This window comes from Oncorhynchus mykiss, chromosome 26 (genome assembly GCF_057628025.1).
Source record: "Oncorhynchus mykiss isolate SJ-2025 chromosome 26, ASM5762802v1, whole genome shotgun sequence".
NCBI lineage: Eukaryota > Metazoa > Chordata > Actinopteri > Salmoniformes > Salmonidae > Oncorhynchus > Oncorhynchus mykiss.
The window spans coordinates 42,001,853-42,025,023 of record NC_143047.1 but is presented as its reverse complement, the minus strand read 5'-3'; the positions used below and the strand labels follow the sequence as shown (position 1 = coordinate 42,025,023).

At 44.1% G+C, this 23,171-nt stretch overlaps 2 protein-coding genes across 5 annotated transcripts in view; one reads left to right on the top strand and one right to left on the bottom strand.

Annotated features, from left to right (window-relative positions):
* kcnq1.1 (potassium voltage-gated channel subfamily Q member 1, tandem duplicate 1) overlaps positions 1-17,722 on the top strand; it is a 50,133-nt gene extending 32,411 nt beyond the window's left edge. For 2 of the 4 annotated variants that reach the window (XM_090223091.1, XM_090223089.1), the window contains exons 10-18: positions 205-343; positions 602-619; positions 1,609-1,665; positions 1,846-1,969; positions 10,375-10,450; positions 13,666-13,760; positions 14,394-14,440; positions 15,012-15,073; positions 15,714-17,722. In XM_090223091.1, coding sequence (XP_090079217.1) covers positions 205-343; positions 602-619; positions 1,609-1,665; positions 1,846-1,969; positions 10,375-10,450; positions 13,666-13,760; positions 14,394-14,440; positions 15,012-15,073; positions 15,714-15,947 — 852 coding nt within the window. In that variant the 3' untranslated portion in view covers positions 15,948-17,722. The remainder of the gene's footprint in view (positions 1-204; positions 344-601; positions 620-1,608; positions 1,666-1,845; positions 1,970-10,374; positions 10,451-13,665; positions 13,761-14,393; positions 14,441-15,011; positions 15,074-15,713) is intronic. The other 2 variants (XM_090223092.1, XM_090223090.1) reach the window with 1 other exon arrangement.
* A 3,367-nt stretch (positions 17,723-21,089) lies between these two features.
* On the bottom strand, positions 21,090-22,287 carry cdkn1ca (cyclin dependent kinase inhibitor 1Ca). Its single transcript, XM_036964498.2, has 2 exons — positions 21,642-22,287; positions 21,090-21,494 (listed from the first exon to the last, which is right to left on the bottom strand). Exons 1-2 carry the CDS (start codon positions 22,180-22,182, stop codon positions 21,379-21,381), a joined length of 657 nt encoding a protein of 218 aa, XP_036820393.1. The 5' UTR covers positions 22,183-22,287; the 3' UTR covers positions 21,090-21,378.
* Between the last annotated feature and the right edge of the window lie 884 nt (positions 22,288-23,171).

Below are 23,171 nucleotides of genomic sequence, written 5' to 3'. Positions count from 1 at the left end.
CATCCATTCATCTATCCACCCATCCATTCACCCACTGTCTGTATACCCACCCACCCATCCATCCATCCATCATTCATCCACCCACCCATCCATCCATCATCCATCCACCCACCCATCCATCCACCCACCCACCCACCCATCCATCCACCCACCCACCCATCCATCCGTCCGTCCATCCATTCACGTCTGTCCCTCTGTAAACAGGTGAAGCTGAGGAGGAAGTTGAAGAGCAGTGAGAAGGACGACGGGCCTGGTTCTCCCACTGTTCCCAGTATCTCCTACGACTCAGTGTTCAATAGTGGGAGGGAGCTCAGCTCTGATGTCTACAGCACTGTGTGTACAGGTAGGAGAGGGGTACTCTCTTATATATATTTACACTGCATCTTAGTGACTTGGAGTAACCTAAACCCCCATGTTAATGGCACTCTGCCAGGGGTTATCAGAGCCAATTCCATTTCTGTCAAATGAATTATGATTAATTTTATGAATGTATTAGACATTTCCCACGGTTTTCAACACACTCTCTATTCTCTTTACCTCTCTGTTTCTCTTTTTCCCCCTCTCTCTTTTTCCCTATCTGCTTTTTCTGGCTTCTGTTTAGCTGAAGCACTAGGATGTGGTGAGCTCCTGTTAGTGTCCATTCCTCCTGTCCAGTCACTTTTACTGTCCTCTTGAACAATCACTGCATCTGTTACTATCCTCTTGACCAATCACTGCATCTGTCACTGTCCTCTTGACCAATCACTGCATCTGTTACTGTCCTCTTGACCAATCACTGTCACTGTTACTGTCCTCTTGACCAATCACTGCATCTGTTACTGTCCTCTTGACCAATCACTGCATCTGTTACTGTCCTCTTGACCAATCACTGCATCTGTCACTGTCCTCTTGACCAATCACTGTCAATGTTACTGTCCTCTTGACCAATCACTGCATCTGTCACTGTCCTCTTGACCAATCACTGCATCTGTCATTGTCCTCTTGACCAATCACTGCATCTGTTACTGTCCTCTTGACCAATCACTGCAGCTGTCCTCTTGGACAATCGCTGTCTCGGTTACTGTTATATCTGTCTCTCACTGCCTGCTCCTTCGGTACATGTGTGTATAGGTAAATAACCCTTTAGTCAGTCAACTGCAGATAAATCAGTCTTCAGTTGAATGTGTTGGTTCCAGCACATTGAGGTTGTAGTGGTTCTGGAACTCCCTTCAAAATGTCTCAGTTGTGCCACCCTTCTATCTTGTCATCGTGATTATCTTAGTAGCTTGTTGGTGTTTCAGGCTGGGTATCTATGAAGCACGTTGACAACTGCTGATGTAAAGAGGGCTTTAAAAAAATACATTTGAATGCATACAAAGATAACCCCAACCCATTGCCCCCTTAGTCCCCATCCACCTGCCGTAATCCTCCGTCCCCACCCAGAAACCATGCTTCCCATCCCATCCCATCCCGCCTAGCCCCCACCCCTCTCCATGACCCGTAGAAAGCATGCCTCCCAGCCTTTCCCATCCCACCCAGAGGATCATGTATCTACTAGGTTGCTAGCTACATGATCCTCTTGTGTGTTTGTCTCCATCCCTCCCTTCCCTCCTCTTCTTGGTCTCACAGATACCCAGCAGTCCTGGACCTCTCTTTCCTCCCTTACGTTCAGCTCTCCACTCCCAGGTAACAAAGCACTGAGCTGTTTTGTTTTCACTACAGAAATATAGAAATGTGAAAGGTTTGCTTGGATTTTTTTAAATGACATTATAAGATCATAGGGAAATCTTCTGTTACTTGGCTATGCATATTCTGAGTGTGTGTGTGTGTGCGTGCGTGCGTGCGTGGGACTGTATGTGTTGGCAGTGAAAAAGACCCCTGGTTTGTTGGAGGTGCAGCACCCTCGTCCCCTCCAGAGGAACAGCAGCTTTGGGGACGATCTGGACCAGGAGGACCAGTGTGTTCTGACCCCAGTCACCCACGTGTCACAGTCAGTCTTTTTCCCTTTCAGTCTGTCGTTTATCACCCACGTGTCACAGTGAGTCTGTTTCTCTTTCAGTCTGTCGTCTATCACCCACGTGTCACAGTCAGTCTGTTTCTCTTTCAGTCTGTCGTCTGTTTCTCTTTCAGTCTGTCGTCTATCACCCACGTGTCACAGTCAGTTTGTTTCCCTTTCAGTCTGTCATCTATCACCCACGTGTCACAGTGAGTCTGTTTCTCTTTCAGTCTGTCGTCTATCACCCACGTGTCACTGTCAGTCTGTTTCTCTTTCAGTTGTCGTCGATCACCCACATGTCACAGTCAGTCTGTTTCCCGTTCAGTCTGTGGTCTATCACCCACGTGTCACAGTCAGTCTGTTTATCTTTCAGTCTGTCGTCTATCACCCACGTGTCACAGTCAGTCTGTTTCCCTTTCAGTCTGTGGTCCATCACCCACGTGTCACAGTGAGACAATGACATCATCATTAGCCGGCTCTCTGATTGGTTCCTTCATAATGACATTGTAATAACCCTGCTCTCTAAGTGGTGTATTCATAATGACGTCATCATATCCCTGCTCTCGGATTGGTCCCTTCATAATGACATTGTTATAACCCTGCTCTGTGATTGTGCGTTTCATAATGACATCATTATAACCCTGCTTTCTGATTGGTCCCATCATAATGACATCATCCCAGTGAGTCTGTTTCCCTTTCAGTTTCCCTTCCAGCCTGAGCCTTAGTTACCGTAACAGCGGTTGAGCCTCAGTTACCCTAACAGCTGTTGAGCCTTAGTTACCGTAACAGCGGTTGAGCCTCAGTTACCCTAACAGCTGTTGAGCCTCAGTTACCCTAACAGCTGTTGAGCCTCAGTTACCCTAACAGCTGTTGAGCCTCAGTTACCGTATCAGCTGTTGAGCCTCAGTTACCGTAACAGCGGTTGAGCCTCAGTTACCGTAACAGCTGTTGAGCCTCAGTTACCGTATCAGCTGTTGAGCCTCAGTTACCCTAACAGCTGTTGAGCCTCAGTTACCCTAACAGCTGTTGAGCCTCAGTTACCGTATCAGCTGTTGAGCCTCAGTTACCCTAACAGCTGTTGAGCCTCAGTTACCCTAACAGCTGTTGAGCCTCAGTTACCGTATCAGCTGTTGAGCCTCAGTTACCGTAACAGCGGTTGAGCCTCAGTTACCGTAACAGCTGTTGAGCCTCAGTTACCCTAACAGCTGTTGAGCCTCAGTTACCGTATCAGCTGTTGAGCCTCAGTTACCGTAACAGCGGTTGAGCCTCAGTTACCGTAACAGCTGTTGAGCCTCAGTTACCCTAACAGCTGTTGAGCCTCAGTTACCGTATCAGCTGTTGAGCCTTAGTTACCCTAACAGCTGTTGAGCCTCAGTTACCGTATCAGCTGTTGAGCCTTAGTTACCCTAACAGCTGTTGAGCCTCAGTTACCCTAACAGCTGTTGAGCCTCAGTTACCCTAACAGCTGTTGAGCCTCAGTTACCGTATCAGCTGTTGAGCCTCAGTTACCGTAACAGCTGTTGAGCCTCAGTTACCGTAACAGCTGTTGAGCCTCAGTTACCCTAACAGCTGTTGAGCCTCAGTTACCGTAACAGTGGTTGAGCCTCAGTTACCCTAACAGCTGTTGAGCCTCAGTTACCCTAACAGCTGTTGAGCCTCAGTTACCCTAACAGCTGTTGAGCCTCAGTTACCGTAACAGCTGTTGAGCCTCAGTTACCGTATCAGCTGTTGAGCCTCAGTTACCCTAACAGCTGTTGAGCCTCAGTTACCCTAACAGCGGTTGGGCCTCAGTTACCCTAACAGCTGTTGAGCCTCAGTTACCCTAACAGCTGTTGAGCCTTAGTTACCCTAACAGCTGTTGAGCCTCAGTTACCCTAACAGCTGTTGAGCCTCAGTTACCGTAACAGCTGTTGAGCCTCAGTTACCCTAACAGCTGTTGAGCCTCAGTTACCCTAACAGCGGTTGAGCCTCAGTTACCCTAACAGCGGTTGAGCCTCAGTTACCGTAACAGCGGTTGAGCCTCAGTTACCGTAACAGCGGTTGAGCCTCAGTTACCCTAACAGCTGTTGAGCCTCAGTTACCCTAACAGCTGTTGAGCCTCAGTTACCCTAACAGCTGTTGAGCCTCAGTTACCATGACAGCGGTTGGGCCTCAGTTACCGTAACAGCGGTTGAGCCTCAGTTACCGTGACAGCGGTTGAGCCTCAGTTACCATAACAGCGGTTGCAACTCTCTTGATGATGACTAACCTTGTCTGATACCTGAAGACTTAGCTCCCTGAGGACACACACAGATAGACACAAAGACGCATGCGCACACACACTCACAAACACACACAAACGCACTTGCATAGTATGCGTATCATGGGCATGGTGAAAGCCACTGTGATATAGACCTCTGTGAGAAAAATGGTGTAAATGAGGCTGAGTTCCTGTCCCTGAAGGCTCCATGCTAAACAGTGTGGTAATGGGTCAGGCTGGCTATTGCATGCAGGGACATCATTAACTGGGGACCCTCTCTCTGCCCCATTGCCTGCTAAACCCCTTGAAACCAGCACGGCCCCATTAAACAATGCTCCTTAATTAAACAAGCAGGGACCACTGTGTTCCCGAGTGATGCAGCGATCTAAACCAGTCCCTGGTTCAAATCCAGGCTGTGTCATATCTGGCTGTGATTGGGAGTCCCATAGGGCGGTGCACAATTTTTATTTATTTTTAATTTTATTTCAACTTTATTTAACCAGGTAGGCTAGTTGAGAACAAGTTCTCATTTGCAACTGCGACCTGGCCAAGATAAAGCAAAGCAGTTCGACACATACAAAAACACAGAGTTACACATGGAATAAACAAACAATAATCAAGTCAATAATACAGTAGAAAAAGTCTATATACAGCATGTGCAAATGAGGTGAGATAAGGGAGGTAAGGCAATAAATAGGCCATGGTGGCAAAGTAATTACAATATAGCAATTCAACACTGGAATGGTAGGATGTGCAGAAGATGAATGTGCAAGTTGAGATAACTGGGGTGCAAAGGAGCAAGATAAATAAATAAATAAATAAATACAGTATGGGGATGAGGTAGATTGGATGGGATATTTACAGATGAGCTATGTACAGGTGCAGTGATCTGTGAGCTGCTCTGACAGCTGGTGCTTAAAGCTAGTGAGGGAGATATGGGTCTCCAGCTTCAGTGATTTTTGCAGTTCGTTCCAGTCATTGGTAGCAGAGAAATGGAAGGAGAGGCGGCCAAAGGAAGAATTGGCTTTGGGGGTGACCACAGAGCTATACCTGCTGGAGCGAGTGCTACGGGTGGGTGCTGCTATGGTGACCAGTGAGCTGAGATAAGTCAGGGCTTTACCTAGCAGAGACTTGTAGATGACCTGGAGCCAGTGGGTTTGGTGATGAGTGTGAAGCGAGGGCCAGCCAATGAGATCATACAGGTCGCAGTGGCGGGTAGTATATGGGGCTTTGGTGACAAAACGGATGGCACTGTGATAGACTGCATCCAATTTATTGAGTAGGGTATTGGAGGCTATTTTGTAAATGACATTGCCGAAGTCGAGGATCAGTAGGATAGTCAGTTTTACGAGGGTATGTTTGGCAGCATGAGTGAAGGATGCTTTGTTGTGAAATAGGAAGCCGATTCTAGATTTCATTTTTGGTTTGGAGATGTTTAATGTGAGTCTGGAAGGAGAGTTTACAGTCTAAGCCGACACCCAGGTATTTGTAGTTGTCCACATATTCTAAGTCAGAACCGTCCAGTGTAGTGATGCTAGACGGGCGGGCAGGTGCAGGCAGCGATCGGTTGAAGAGCATGCATTTAGTTTTACTTGCAATTGGCCCAGCATCATCCAGGTTTGGCCGGAGTTGGCTGTCATTGTAAATAATCATTGGCGTAGTTAAATATAGGTTAAATGTACAAAATTGTTTAAAAAAAATTATAATAACTTTCTAGGCATATTAGACGGATTTATCCTTCACTAAAATGGCTGCCATAATCAGCACACTGTGTAACTATGAGGATCTATGACATCAGGTCCTCTAGTGATCTCTGTGTGTTATAGGCTAATGGTTTTACCCTGATAGGCTACTGTCAGGTACAGTAAGGTATATCATTGGTTTATTGGGGCCTGTGACTCCAACAATGGGTTTCTACTAGCTACTGGCTATAGACAGATAGATGCAGGCTTATTATGGGCAGATTTTGCTCAGATGACACAGCAGTTATTTGAGATTTGTAAAACGTTCCTGGATCTTCCTACTGGCCTTTAATGTTTCTTGCAATTGTTTTGATGAGTTAACATGTGGTGTATTTTGACCAACAAGATAAGGTTCCTGTTTATCTTATCCTGATTGCAGTGTTGGGCAGTCGAGGAGGTAGCTTTTTTCTTTCCCATCAGGGGAGGGCACTGGAGAGGAATGATTGGCAGGCAGCTACTGTTCAGCTCCCTGGTAGATAACAGCCAAGATGACTCCACAATCTTTAGCACAATGACAGCAGGGGAGGGGGCGGCCATTTTGTGATAGTGCTGCTGTTTGTAGTTTGGTTTAAGACTCCCCTCGGTCATTGACAGCTACTAGTATGAAGATAGAGTAGCACCTATAGACATTCATAACGTGGCAAGTCAAAGACGTTAACTCATCTGGGTTGTTTTTGGCTTAAAGAAAGTAGGAGGAGTCAATGTTGCTTGTGACATCACAGTGTCAGCTGCTCTGAGATCAGAGAGAGAGGGAGTGGCTGTTTAGACCAGGGTGTTGACACCAGTAATGACATGACCTTTTCCTGTCACTTTCAGCTCCTTTCATACGCCTGCCTTGTTGTTGTCCCCAACAAACAAACAAACAAACAGAAAGACAGACAGACAGACAGACAGACACAGTCCAGACCCACACTACCAAGGTCATTTCTCCTCTTGTCACCCAAGTGTCACTTTGGTGAAAGAGGGGGAGAGATGGAGAGAGAGAAGGCAGGATTAAATCCATGGGTGTTTGTCTAGGCTAGGGGAAAAAGTTAGTGCATGGTCTTCTAGGTTTAGGCTTGGTGTGTATGGTCGTGTAGGGGTGGTAAGATTACTGCAAGAGTGCAGGGACGATAGATTGAAATAGACTATTAGTTTCCTACCCAGTCACACACCCCCCCTCCCCCCTTTCAATTCCTCTTCCTCTATGGTGGATGTCCCCAGTTCCCTTTCTCAGTCCTCCCCAGATCAGAGTGATGTGCTGCTGGCTCCCTCACTGTTCTATCAGGGTGATGAGACCAGACAGACTACAGGTTCTATCGGGGTGATGCGACCAGACAGACTACAGGTTCTATCAGGGTGATGAGACCAGACAGACTACAGGTTCTACCAGGGTGATGAGACCAGACAGACTACAGATTCTACCAGGGTGATGAGACCAGACAGACTACAGGTTCTACCAGGGTGATGAGACCAGACAGACTACAGGTTCTATCAGGGTGATGAGACCAGACAGACTACAGGTTTTATCAGGGTGATGAGGCCTGACAGAGTACAGGTTCTACCAGGGTGATGAGGCCTGACAGAGTACAGGTTCTACCAGGGTGATGAGACCAGACAGGCTACATGTTCCCTCTAATGGATGCTAAGCACCAGGACCATCCACCACTTAGTTAAAGCACCACTCTGGGCTTAGTGTTCACAACGACACTCAGAGACCGATCCACGGACGTTTTGGAACCACCCGTGTTTTTTGAGCCACTTTATCAGAGGCAAATGACAGAGACATTGAGAATAAAACATTAGTGTTTCTGAGCCACATACATATTCATCAATATATTTATTTACTGTATGTTGCAAAACCACTTAGTTGACACCCACTGGGCAAAAAGTGGTTGAATCAATGTTGTTTCCACGTCATTTCAACCTGAAAAATGTTTATGTGATGACGTTCAATCACTGTGGAAAACTGATTGGTTTTGCAAAAAGCCAACATAAGGGAATTGTGTCTTTTTCACCAAAAATGTTTACCTAAATCCAATGACATAGACCATTTTTTTGTGTTAATTTTACATTTATTTGACGTTAGTTTACAACTCAACCAAATGTAAATCAAAACCAAACGTTAAACTTGTCTGTGTCCAGTGGGCAGTGATTGCTGTGAATGAAGCCTCATAGGATAATCAGACCTAAACTCTCTGCTGGAAGTGTAGTCTGTAGGGAATGGCCCCGTCTCAATCTGGCTCCATCTGTTTATTCAGAAGAAATGAGGCCGGGGTCAATTTAGGCAGCATTTATGCTGACACACCCTGACACTCTTCAGCTACAGAATTACCCTCATGCTCTAGGACAGCGATTCTCAACTGGTGGGTCGCAACCAAAATTTGGGTCAAGGGAGGTTTTGAGTGGGTCATGGGAGGTTTTGAGTGGGTCATGGGAGGTTTTGAGTGGGTCATGGGAGGTTTTGAGTGGGTCATGGGAGGTTTTGAGTGGGTCAAGGGAGGTTTTGAGTGGGTCATGGGAGGTTTTGAGTGGGTCATGGGAGGTTTTGAGTGGGTCATGGGAGGTTTTGAGTGGGTCATGGGAGGTTTTGAGTGGGTCATGGGAGGTTTTGAGTGGGTCATGGGAGGTTTTGAGTGGGTCATGGGAGGTTTTGAGTGGGTCATGGGAGTATAAAATATAATAATAAGGTATGAAGAAATACTCTGAACTCAAATAACTTCAAACAAGGAGAAAGTGTGTAGACATGATAACACATATTTTTTTAATGAGTAATTTCATTTCTGAAAATGTTTTCTTCAATCACAGTATTTCCAATATAGAGCTATTATCAGTGCTATGTTTGTGGATTTTGTGGTCTCAAGCCAATGAGTTTATTAACATTCTTCATAAGGGCAAAATGGTATTATTGACAATGAAAGAGTTGGGAATGTTGTTCCCTTGTCATATAATTACATTTACTATCAATATAGCATTTGAAAATACAAACATAGTTTACCAGATTGTATTTTGGTGATTATTTATCGCGATTCCAATATTGCGGCGCGACTGAGACGACCTGGTTCAATTTGGGTCCCCGAGGCAAAACCAGTTGAGAACCACTGTTGTTGGGTGCTGTACAAATGAATTTCCTTGTGACAGTATGGTTTACTTGACTAGTTTTGACTGGAGAATATTCCTGGATAGTTAGTAAGCAACTCCAGTGTATGTTTGGCCTTGTGTTTTAGGTTATTGTCCTGCTGAAAGGTTAATTAATTTCCCAGTGTCTGGTGGAAAGCAGACTGAACCTGGTTTTCCTCTAGGATTTTGCCTGTGTTAAGCGCCAGTTACATTTTTTATTTTGAAAAACTCCCCAGTTCTTAACAATTACAAGCATACCCATAACATGATGCAGCCACCAGTATGCTTGAAAATATGGAGAGTAGTACTCAGTAATGTGTTCTATTGTATTTTCCCCAAACATAACACTGTGTATTTAGGACGAAAGGTGAATTGCTTTGCCACATTGTATTGAAGTATTACTTTAGTGCCTTGTTGAAAACAGATGAATGTTTTGGAATAGATATATTCTGTACAGGCATTATTTTTTTCACACTGTCATTTAGATCGGTATTGTGGAGTATCTACAAATGTTGTGGATCCATCCTCAGTTTTCTCCTATCACAACCATTCAACTCTGTAGCTGTTTTAAAGTCACAATGGGCCTCATGGTGAAATCCCTGAGTGGTTTCCTTCCTTTCTGTCAACTGAGTTAGGAACGACACCTGTACCTTTGTAGTACCAATAGGTTCCCTTCTTTGTGAGGCATTGGAAAATCTCCCTGGTGTTTGTGGTTGAATCTCTGTTTGAAATTCACTGCTCGACTGACTTTACAGATAATTGTTTGTGTGGTGTAGAGAAATGAGGTAGTCATTCAAAAATATATTATTTTTGCACACAGAGTGAGTCCATGAAACTTATTATGTGACTTGTTAAGAAACTGTTTTACTCCTGAACGTATTTAGGCTTGTCATGACAAAAGGGTTGAATACTTATTTACTCAAGACATTTCATCTTTTCATTTTTAATTAATTTGTAAACAAAAATAGAAAAACACAATTCCACTTTGACATTATGGGGGTATTGTGTGTAGGCCAGTCCACTTTGACATTATGGGGGTATTGTGTGTAGGCCAGTCCACTTTGACATTATGGGGGTATTGTGTGTAGGCCAGTCCACTTTGACATTATGGGGGTATTGTGTGTAGGCCAGTCCACTTTGACATTATGGGGTATTGTGTGTAGGCCAGTGACACAGTTTTTAATTTTAAAATAATAAACATTTAATAAATGTTAAATTCAGACTGTAACACAACTAAATGTGGAAAAAGTAAAGGGGTGTGAATACTTTCTGAATACTGTGCTATAAAAAAATCCCTCATAGCCATCTCCCTCACACAGGCTGCAGGGGAGTCACAGAGCAGCTATCCACGTGATCCTACGGATGCGCTACTTTGTCGCTAAGAAGAGATTCCAGGTGGGTACGTTGTTTGTAGGAGTGTTTTTGACCAGCGGAACGATCCACTGTATTGACAGATACCACTACCTACATTCTGGTATAGGCTACCACACCTGGGTTCAAATACTATTTCAGGTATTTGAATTACTTTTCAAAACAAGTATTCAGATAGAAAAGATTTTTAAAAAAACAAGTAGTTGAATATTGAAATGTATTTGTAAATAGACTTGGAAAGTATAAAACAAATACTCAAATACACTGACTCGAATGCATTGAACCCATGCATTGAACCCATGCATTGAACCCATGCATTGAACCCATGCATTGAACCCCTGCATTGAACCCATGCATTGAACCCATGCATTGAACCCATGCATTGAACCCCTGCATTGAACCCATGCATTGAACCCATGCATTGAACCCATGCATTGAACCCATGCATTGAACCCATGCATTGAACCCATGCATTGAACCCATGCATTGAACCCATGCATTGAACCCATGCATTTGAAAAATTTGAAAGTACTTTCACATACATTTTGGTCGACAATTATTATTATTTTTTCACAAATAACCATTCAAATCCTCAAATAAAAGTACTTGTTTTGGGCTGTTTATTTGAAAATACTTGAATACACAGGAAAAAAAAGTATTTAGATAAATACTCAAATGCACATGTATTTGCACCCAGATCTACTGCTATTTCAGCTCTTTCCTCCGTCCCTCTCTACCCTAACACCATTACAATCCACTCCATACATTCACACGCCCCCCCCCTCTTCCCTCCTCTCTCGCCCCCCCCATCCTGGTTCTTTCTGCTTGCCCTCAGCAGTCAACACACAGCATATCCTGTTTTATCAGCAGGCTGTTAGCCGCAGACTAGCGCTAGATAGTGTTTGGGACAATGATGTCACGCTGATGACTGTTTACCCGCCTCTTAACGGGACTGCCTGTCCTCACGTCCTCTTAACGGGTCTGCTTGTCCTCACTTCGGTGTGACTGTTTGCCTTCCAGACAGGCTGCCTTGATCAAGTCACACCGGGACTCCAGGACAAACAGGCAGCTTCACACTGCTGTCTGAGCAGGTGTTGTGGAGCTCAGCCTAAAACTAACATAGTCAATCAATGAAGAGGCTCTTCCCTCAGGCTGAAAAGCAGGGCAGCGGACATCACTCAAGTTGTGGGTTTGCCTTTGAGTCTGTGTGTGTCTGGGTTCTCAGTAGTGTGCGTGGGGGATGGGAGGGTGGCGGTGGGGAGGATTTGGACTTGGTTTTGGATTGTAGTGTTATTGTGGTTGTGTGTATGGGCTTAGTGTTTGAGTGATCCGGCTGTCTTTAGGGTTCTAGAATACTCTGTAGTGTGTTTTCCAGGGTTTTAGTTGAAGAGACTGGTGGTGTGTGTGTGTGTGTGTGGGGTGTGTGTGTGTGTGTGTGTGTGTGTGCAGAATGTCTTTATGTTTGGTGTGAAGTAGGTGTGTTTGATCTGGTGACATATCTTTGGAACACCATCTACTGTGAGGCTGTGTTGAAGTACAGTAACGTCTGAGTCCACGTCAGTCGAGGCCTGAGTTCAGCTGAGGTAGCTACTCTCCTGGCTACAGGCCCACGGCTCTACCCTGTTAGCACACTGCACGGCACGCACAGAGAAACTGACTCCACAGTCAAACACACCTAGTGGCTCATGAAGGATAGATACTGGACATCAGTGGTGGAAAAAGTACCTGTCATACTTGAGTAAAAGTAAAGATACCTTAATAGAAAATGAGTGAAGTAAAAGTCACCCAGTAAAATTTTACTTGTGTATAAGTCTAAACGTATTTGGTTAAAAATAAACTTAAGTATCCAAAGTACATATCTGTGCTAAAACATTCTAAAGTATAAAAAGTTAAAGTATAAATCATTCCAAATTCCTTATATTAAGCCAACCAGATGACATCATTTTCTTGTTTTTTTTTATTTATGGAAAGCCAGAGGTTCACGCCAACATTCAGACATCATTTACAAACAAAGCATTTGTGTTTAGTGAGTCTGCCAGATCAGAGGATGACCAGGGATGTTCTCTGTTTAGTGAGTCCACCAGATCAGAGACAGTAGGGATGCCCAGGGATGTTCTCTGTTTAGTGAGTCTGCCAGATCAGAGACAGTAGGGGTGACCAGGGATGTTCTCTGTTTAGTGAGTCCACCAGATCAGAGACAGTAGTGGTGACCAGAGATGTTCTCTGTTTAGTGAGTCCACCAGATCAGAGACAGTAGGAATGCCCAGGGATGTTCTCTGTTTAGTGAGTCCGCCAGATCAGAGGCAGTAGGGATGACCAGGGATGTTCTCTGTTTAGTGAGTCTGCCAGATCAGAGGCAGTAGGGGTGACCAGGGATGTTCTCTGTTTAGTGAGTCCACCAGATCAGAGACAGTAGTGGTGACCAGAGATGTTCTCTGTTTAGTGAGTCCTCCAGATCAGAGGCAGTAGGGAGGACCAGGGATGTTCTCTGTTTAGTGAGTCCACCAGATCAGAGGCAGTAGGAATGACCAGGGATGTTCTCTGTTTAGTGAGTCTGCCAGATCAGAGGCAGTAGGGATGACCAGGGGTGTTCTCTGTTTAGTGAGTCTGCCAGATCAGAGGCAGTAGGGATGACCAGGGATGTTCTCTGTTTAGTGAGTCTGCCAGATCAGAGGCAGTAGGGATGACCAGGGATGTTCTCTGTTTAGTGAGTGCCAGATCAGAGGCAGTAGGGATGACCAGGGATGTTCTCTGTTTAGTGAGTGCCAGATCAGAGGCAGTAGGGATGACCAGGGATGTTCTCTGTTTAGTGAGTGCCAGATCAGAGGCAGTAGGGATGACCATGTTTTAAATCACAGTTCTCAGATTAAAGTGGGTTAAAACCATGAGTGATTTAAGTCATAACTCTCAGATTAAAGTGGGTTAACACCCTGAGTGATTTAAGTCATAACTCTCAGATTAGTGGGTTAACACCATGAGTGTTTTAAGTCATAGTTCTCAGCTTTAAAGCTGCAATATGCCATCTGTGTATTGTCTTGACTGCTTTCAATAATTGTGTGTTCGTGTGGTATGACTGTCTGATGTGTTTACGTCAGAGAGAGATCTTTTCATATATTCTCTAGTCTGCAACTCAAACTGTGTTAGGAAGACTCATTTTTACACGATGGCAGCTTTTTGATCTGTTGAGTTCTTTAGAGTTTTTACTGCTGAGGGTGATTAACACTGTGTGTGTTCTGCAGCAAGCACGTAAACCCTATGACGTGCGAGACGTGATCGAGCAGTATTCCCAAGGACACCTGAATCTCATGGTGCGCATCAAGGAGCTACAGAGGAGGTGGGCTGCATCTCAAACGGTCTCCTAAGTCCCGTTCATTTGAAATTGATGTCAAGGTCTTTATGCGGGTTAGCTCATCCATTGCAATTAACTCACTGATAAAAGTGCATGTGACTTGCACACTACAGACCCACTGGGCACAGACATCAGTTCAACATCTAGTTTTGATTTACGTTTAGTTGAGTTGTCAACTAATGTGAATACAACGTCAAATCAACAAAAACAATCACCATGTCATTAGATTTAGGTTAAAAGTTGGGTGAAAAAAAAAGATGAATGCCCTCACGTTCGTGACGTTTTGCAAAAACCAATTCGTTTTCTACGTTGATACAACGTCATCGCATATATTTTTGAGGGTTTAAATGACGTGGAAACAACGTTGTTTCAACCTGTTTTTGCCCAGTGGGGATGCAGTATTTTTGTTGTCACTCGTCTGGGTCAAAATCCACAAATATATTTTTTTTACTGCATTACATTGAAATAATAAATATCCTCCTTATCACCACGGAAATGACATTTTGTGTCTGACTTTCTCTCTCAGATTTTGACCCAGGTGAGTGCGGCATGCTGTGCCGTGACTGCACCTGTATATAACCCAAAGCACTGCATTCAATGTGTTTAATTCTCCTCTAGACTGGACCAGTCTCTAGGGAAGCTGACCCTGTTCCAGACTAGCTCAGGTAAACAGTCCTCTACTGTAATTTACAGAATATTATAGGGGCTGGACACAGTGTACTATATCTCTACTGTATCTTACAGCATCTTAGAGGGGCTGGACACAGTGTACTATATCTCTACTGTATCTTACAGAATCTTAGATTGGCTGGACACAGTGTACTATATCTCTACGGTATCTTACAGCATCTTAGAGAGGCTGGACACAGTGTACTATATCTCTACTGTATCTTACAGCCTCTTAGAGGGGCTGGACACAGTGTACTATATCTCTACTGTATCTTACAGCCTCTTAGAGGGGCTGGACACAGTGTACTATATCTCTACTGTATCTTACAGAATCTTAGAGGGGCTGGACACAGTGTACTATATCTCTACTGTATCTTACAGCATCTTAGAGAGGCTGGACACAGTGTACTATATCTCTACTGTATCTTACAGCCTCTTAGAGGGGCTGGACACAGTGTACTATATCTCTACTGTATCTTACAGAATCTTACGTCTGTTCTTGTTTCTTGTTACGTCGTCTTGTTTCGCTGTTCTATGACTTGGACCATGATGCTCCTGGGGCAAAAGACAAAGCCAAAGACAAAGGCACCAACACCATCGGCTCCAGACTCAACAGGATGGAGGACAAGGTAGGACGTTACGCCACGTTACACCCTCTGCTCTCTGAACAGAGTACGGCTACTCATCTACAAGTGTCATTTCTATTGTGCCTTTAATCAGATTTCAAAGCCCTCCATTTTGTGCCACCTTACCCACAGCCAATGTTAAGCACCCAACTCAGTGACACACAGCAGCCATTTTGTGCCAAATCGGTTTGTGCCAAGTCAGTTTGACTATAGAAAAGCCACCAATTTGGTTCAACTGTGTTCAGACTGATGCTTTGCAGAGGACAGTCAGTTTTTTTTTCTCCAGCACAGAGGTCTGATAGGAGGGAATTCACTCTATACCGACATAATCAGTCCCCTAATGATACCCCTAAATAGGAGTTGAGAAACCAGGGTGGATTTTCATTTACAAAACCTTTCAAGTTTTCTATTTGTTTTGGCTTTCATTAAAACTCTTTTGATCATTTAATGAGGGATGATAATGTCTTGGTTTGTTTTCCCAAGATGAAAAGGATTTGGTGATTTGCCTGAAAAAGGCAGATAAAGAGAAAATTAGAATACACATTTCCATTTTCTGCAAAAACAGACAATAAAATAGAAAGAGTATCTATTAATTATATTATATTGATGTGTACAGCTTTTCTGTTTGTCCATCTACTTACAGATACAACGCATGGACCAGACACTCAACCAAATCGCAGAGTCCCTTACCCAGCTGTTGTCTGGGACAAGCCAGGGGCAGGGGGACATGGGGGGAGCACAGGGGCAAGGTAGGAGGAGGTCACAGGGTGGGGCAGGTGTCCCCAGCCAGGATAGCCTACCCAGCTACGAGCAGCTCTCCACTGCGACCCTCCATCCACCCCTCAACCTCAACCTCAGCCAAGACAAGAGCTCCTGAATCGACCCTCCATCCACCCCTCAACCTCAACCTCAGCCAAGACAAAAGCTCCTGAATTGACCCTCCATCCACCCCTCAACCCCTCAAACCCAGCCTCAGCCAGGACAAGAGCTCCTGAATCGACCCTCCATCCACCCCTCAACCCCAGCCTCAGCCAGGACAAGAGCTCCTGAATCAACTCTCCATCCACCCCTCAACCCCAGCCTCAGCCAGGACAAGAGCTCCTGAATCGACCCTCCATCCACCCCTCAACCCCAGCCTCAGCCAGGACAAGAGCTCCTGAATCAACCATCCATCCACCCCTCAACCCCAGCCTCAGCCGGGACAAGAGCTCCTGAATCGACCATCCATCCACCCCTCAACCCCAGCCTCAGCCGGGACAAGAGCACCTGAATCGACCATCCATCCACCCCTCAACCCCAGCCTCAGCCAGGAGAAGAGCTCCTGAATCGACCATCCATCCACCCTCAACCCCAGCCTCAGCCAGGACAAGAGCTCCTGAATTGACCCTCCATCCACCCTCAACCCCAGCCTCAGTCAAGACAAGAGCTCCTGAATCGACCATCCATCCACCCTCAACACCAGCCTCAGCCAGGACAAAAGTTCCTGAATCGACCGTCCATCCACCCCTCAACCCCAGCCTCAGCCAGGACAAGAGCTCCTGAATCGACCCTCCATCCACCCCTCAACCCCAGCCAGGACAAGAGCTCCTGAATCGACCCTCCATCCACCCCTCAACCCCAGCCAGGACAAGAGCTCCTGAATCGACCCTCCATCCACCCTCAACCCCAGCCTCAGCCGGGACAAGAGCTCCTGATGCAGAGAAACACCAAAACCCTTTTAACGCTTTCTCTCTTTGTCTTATTCTGAGATCAGTGTTCTTCATGATAATGAACCAGCTGTGTAGTGCTAGGGCAAAAAACTAAATGTGCACTCAATGGGGGCCCCAGGACCAAGTTTGGGAAACCCTGCCCTAGAGAAGAACCGTATAGACAGGAGATTTAGCAACTCTTGGAGGACAATCGAATTAAATAAAAATATTTGTTTTTATTGTTAAAAGTGGAACCAACACGATTCAGCTTTTGGCCTTTAAACAAAGATTATTTAATTTAATTCCAATGTCCTCCCAAGAGTTGCTATATCTCCTCTCTACTTCAGTTTGCTCCTCAATTCATGCACCTTGGTTGGAGAGCGAGGTAGCTGCAGGGCTCCCTTCCCTAGAACAGAACAGTGCCTCAGCCTACAGGACAAGCCAGCTAGACACACCGACGGGACATATTTTTCACAGATCCTGGATATGATTATGATTCTGAATTCTCATTTACTGCAATTGTCAATGTTCCAGGGGGAAATGTGAGCAAGCGCCATATTCAAACGCTTTCCCCTCAATCAAAAGGAAATAAGATTAGAGTGCACATATAATAACATTATTCCGGCTGTGTAAGAGCATTGGAATGTTACAACGTCAAAAAGTAACGGTAGTGTTCTATTTGATTTGAAATATGTTGATATGCAAAGCCAACACTTCAGTATAAAGGTAGCTATGTTTTTTGATGGTGAATATGGAATGATGTCCATACTAAAAGTAGGCAGTTATAATAACACTATGTTTTCAAAAGGTTCTCCCATGTATGTACTGTCGAAACATAAACTGAAGTGTTGGGGTCGGGGTGAGGGCTTTTATGTAGATGTTCAAATGCAATCAAATTGTGTAGCTATCCTCTTTTTATAAAGATTTTGCATTGCCAATAAATTAATGTGGCAAATATCCATAACTTCTTATTGTCAAACAATTCTGTTCAACCATGGATCTTACATCAATAATTCAGTTATAGATTATTACATCCAAGTTAGGTCATATCAATGTCCCATTGGAAGCTGTATGTGTGGAATGTGCCTTAAAGGACTATAACATTTCAGATACATTGTCCTGTCCCTTTAAAACCCACAACATTAACCTTGCCCCTGCCTCCCCCCGGAGTAGACTCCATTCCATGAAGACCAAAGGGAGGGAAGAGTTAATTGCACCTAGATCCCCCTTCCCCTCTCATGTCTTGTGCCTTGGGGGATGGTGGATGGAAGGACCAGTGGCGTGGCTAATACCAGAGCTTTGGACAGATGACCTCAGCTGCAGCAGATGGTGACCTCATCCCGCTTGCCTTCCGGGGATCCTTCCATTCCTTCAGTAGTAGTAGGCACACAGATAAAAGAGCAGATGACCATCTGGGCCCTGCCTGCCTTCTGCCTGGGTGCTCATGACAATAGCACCCCCTCTCTAAGTGTGGTGTGTAAGTGTGGGGGTCGTTGTGGCAGTCATTGTGGTGCTTTTGGAGGTGGGTGAGGGGAGAGGAGAGAAGTGTTGCTATAGGGACACTGCTGGGTTCTAGAGCTTTGTAGAGGTCCGGTTGACTGGTCTTACTGGTCATTGTGATAAGACGGGCTTGGTATTCTGACCAACAAAGAGGGAAATAACAGCTCATGTGCTGCTCCACAAACACATCCTTTATCACGCTGGTGATCGCTACTATGTTTCAATGTTGGTCTATGATACATTCTGAATGGTCCTCATATTCTGGGTAGAGAGACAAATAAACCCCTATGCTACTGCACTAATTGGCATTGAATCAGCGACATTTCATTTATTAATTTTAAATTTTACCTTTATTTAACCAGGCAAGTCAGTTAAGTAAGTACACATTCTTATTTTCAATGACGGCCTAACTGCCTGTTCAGGGGCAGAACGACAGATTGTCAGCTCGGGGATTTGAACTTGCAACCTTCCAGTTACTAGTCCAACACTCTAACCACTAGGCTACCTTGCCGACATGTCAAGAAACATGAAGTATCTTGTCTAGAGTAAGTCAGTCATGTAGAGGGAACGTGATGTTTCTGCTATTAACATGCCCTAGTGAGCCTAGACAGAAAATGGTCCCGAATTAAGTTCTGCTGAGGTCATAATAGAATTCCATCTGTGTTTGACTTCTTAGTAGGTCTATTGATTAAATCTCACAACCATTTCATCCTAGCTTAATAAAATGGCCCGAGACAGTGTTAATACAGATGGGCCGAGACAGTATTAATGCATAGATGGTCTTTCATCCTTTTGATTCCATTATAATAACATCTGCTACAGTGCAGACCAAACTATTACCAATTAAAGCTGCTTGTCCACGTGTGGTGTGTCATATAGTCTCCCCTACAGGCAGATCAACTGTCACTGTATCACACACACTGGACAAAGGAGAGGGAACAAAGTTACATCATGAAGGGAATTATATCAGTGGGTGGGCAATGACAAGCCCTTGGGACAGATTTAATGAAACATTGATGGTAAAGTTGGATGCCTTGGGGCGACACAATATAGACCATCTGTTACGGGAGGAAAGTGCACTAGTCCGGGCAGAATTCAGTCTACACTACTGCAGGTACAGACTATAATATGGACAACTCCATTAAATATGGAACCAAAATGAACTATTAAATGCTGTGAAAAAGTGACGATAGTCAATAAACATATAATACAACACTACTGTGTACTAGACTAGTTTATTCGTTGTTCATTCATGTCTAAAGACGTATCTGAAGTAAAGATAGTGTATAAAGATAAATATTGTATAAATATAAATATATCTATAATTTATAAAGATAGTGCCATTTTTTTTAACTAATAAGTGTTTTTTCTGTGTAGCCCATAGATCTTAATTGGTTAGGCCTACAGATAGAACGAAGGGCTAATAGAGTTTGGAACTAAAAATAACCATTCGAATGGGTTTCGGCACGAGAAGTAAGAATAATACTACGCATTTAACTGAAAAAGAAGAATGTAACTTTGTCAGTAAAACGCGGGGGGTCTGGGAGCGTTCATTTAGCCACCAATCCGCATTTGCAGGTGAAAGAAATGGCACACTCTTTCTCCACATGTCCCTTCTTCCATGTCGCAAGCCCCGATGCCAGATGGCCACTTAAATTCTTCAGGGTATTGTTCTTTTCCTGCTCTATGGCCAATCCTTGAGACGTGCGAACCTTAAATTGTCCTGCAAATCTCCCATCCTCCCACTGCGTAATGTATATGCGCGCATCGCTCATGGTTCTATTACTTCCTGTTGTTGCACGATTGCTTTTGCAGTCACTATTGACTTAAGTATATGCATTACATTACCATATAGTCACGCTTACTCATTCTTCTCACAATAAAACAACTATTAGTTTATACTTTATTCTCTCACTAGAACCAGACCAAATCTAATACATTTCATTGTGGTTGATGTATTCATGTCTATTTTATAGGGACCGTTAGGTCAACAATTTCAAAGACACATTAAATAATCTCTACTGTCAGACGTAGGTTAAGATTTATTTTTAAAGGTATTGCACTTCTAAACTTTAAAAAAATATTTTTGTATTATTTTTATGTACAGACGTATTTTCTTTATAAAAGATACGTTAAATAGTGTGCACCTGCCCTTAACTGTTGGTCATCTTCATAGCCTGATATTGAAAAGCGAAAGCACTTGGAGTTAATACAGAAATTGAAAAGAAACGGCAATCATTTGTGTAAGTCTTGATCACGTGTTACATTGTTTGGTTTTATTACTATACAGCCGTTTTAGGTGTTAAGGCACAAATCAGAGAGATCTTCCCCGATACCCTGTTAAGGCATAGTCAATCGGAAACCCCCCCACATTGGTCTGTGCTTACATACTGTAGAATGGATGAGTTGATTTGCATATCGACAGTGAGGGTAATAGCATCTGCGATGGTAATTAGGTTATAGTGTGTCTGCTGTTCTATGTGCGCACGCCATGTGTCCATGCGGGATTATGCACAGCAAGTGAAAGTTCGTGATTGGTGTATCTACCAAAAAGGCACAATGCAGACTGATTTTATTTTCTTGAACAATGCCCATGGACACAACGTATTCATTCAGTGTAGGGCTAGTCTATAGGTCTACTGCTGCTACAATTTGTTGAGGCACTCTTCAAGTGCTGTCAAATGGAACGACTGCTGCTCTTATTGTTTCTCTAGTGTGTGTGAGGGGTGGGCATGGGCAGGTGGTGTCCCTGTTCACCTCGTTAGCACACTGATAGTCGTTTTGAGGTCTCACTAATTCAATAATAAAATGAGCAGAACGTCAGCAAAATGTAAACTAAATCGTTTTTTTTAATAGTATTTTTCACGGATACAAGTCAACAGACAAACAATATCTCATAAACCTTAGTTGAATTAAACACATTTGAAACTTAAATAAAATAAATTAAACAATATTTTAAATAAAGACAATACATTGTTACTTTGGCACAAACATAGGCCAACATATTTTGGATGGTTACTCCATCTTTTTTGTCCAAGACAGACAATAATAATAACATAACAAAAAGAGGCAGATTGCCTAAGTGGAAAATTAGGCTATGGTACGATTTGTCCACGTTGTTTATCGAATTATTTGAGCTTTGCGTGGCGTTTGTTCAAGAGGAATTGAGAGGGAAGAATTGGGCTGGGTGCTCTTCATCTCTGACGTTGATCTTCTCCTTCTCTTTGGGAAAAAATCTGCGGGGAAGAAATGTAGAACGGTTAGTCTTTAATTCACATTAGAGTCAATCATACGAGAACATCGTCGTTATGTAGTCGGCAAGCCATTGAAACGAGTTGCTTATTAAGGAGTTATATAGCGTTACCAAGAAAAAGTAGACCTACCTGTAATTTGAGTAACGTTGACTGCACGTTCATAAGATGTCCTCGACCTCTTACGCCGAATACATTGTGTTGATTTGGAGTTCAATTTCTTCGTATTGGGGGAATTGGACCAATTCTCTTGGTTAACTTCGTTGGAACAAAGTGCAGTCTGTTCACAGTCTGATAGAGGGGTTTGGTTGAGGCAACAACCACGCACATTATCAGTGACAACCTCTGCGCTATAGTCGGTGTTTGATGTCACAACCTGAACCCTCATGTCTCCAACTTCCGTCGACTCCTGGTAGAAGGCAGGTGTGGAGTCCGCTGACATTCCTTCCCATTCGTAACTCCCGGGAATCGGTGTGTCTGTCTCGAAGTGGAAATTCCATCGACGCTGGTCTCGTTCAGATATTTCCTTCAGCTTCGCCTTCAACTCGCGGTTCAGCGCATCATGGTCGACGGGTCCAAATAAGTTCCGACAAACGCTTGAATGGCGACGGGGAAGAGTTGCTCTCTGTGCCACCGCGCTCTCCAAACCAGTTGGCGTCTGAAAGTTTGTCATGACGTCCTGCAATATGTCCAGTCTTGAAGAAATACAAAATGGATTCACACTGGGCTGTTTCACCTAACTACAACGTAACTGCAACTACTGATATAATGTGGATATAGGAAGGCTATTTAAAGACCAGAGGATGCCGCCTATATAATGGCAGGTCTTGCTTATTGGTTGCCCCTTGGTTTATTCACGCCCCTTTCTTGCTGGGAGGTATTTGGAACGGCGCCAAATGAGGTTGACTTTTTGCCTCCTTGCGAGGGGTTTGATGATGTAACCTTTCTGCACTGCAGGAGGGATTGTAGCCTCCACGTCGACATCGTGGAAGGTCCGCGTTATAGTTGGATTTAAATGTAAAGCCAATCAGCAGAGACTGAAGCCACGGTAAACCCTGCATTTATTTTAGTTATTTTTTATTTAACCAGGCAAGTCAGAACAAATTCTTATTGACAATGAAGGTCTACCCCGGCCAAACCCAGACGACGCGGGGCCAATTGTGCGCAGCCCTATCGGACTCCCAATCACGGCCGGATGTGATACAGCCTGGATTCGAACCAGGGACTGCGATGCAGTGCCTTAGGCCGCTGCGCCACTCGGGAACCCCTTTTGGCGGGTGGCCTGCTTTGTCTGAGTAGTCTCATAGCTGGATTGAAATGTAAAAGGAATGAGCGGAGACGGCATTAACTGTAAACGCTGTTATATCAGCTCAATCGGAAATTGCCTTTACATTTCATTGCAGATCTCATGCGATATTTCCGCGATACGGATTGATTCCAGCCTTTAATAAATGCGGCTATTTTAAATGGTTTTAAACCGGGTTGGCCTTTACCTTTTAACAAAACAACTTTGCTTCGAAAATGTGTCTTATCCTCAGTGGAACAGATAAACAGCTAATAGGTTTCAGAACATTATGAGTTTATTAGAAGCATGTTCAAATGATAGACGAGGATATGCTTGTCAATATACTGGTTATTACCAGTATTTATTACGCTCTGTTT

Bases quoted from the DNA above. Each gene is read 5' to 3' on its own strand.
- cdkn1ca (XM_036964498.2), bottom strand. From the start codon at position 22,182: ATGACAAACTTTCAGACGCCAACTGGTTTGGAGAGCGCGGTGGCACAG. The intron at 21,495-21,641 runs GTAGGTCTACTT...TCTTCCCCGCAG, and splicing joins CAACGTTACTCAAATTACAG to ATTTTTTCCCAAAGAGAAGG.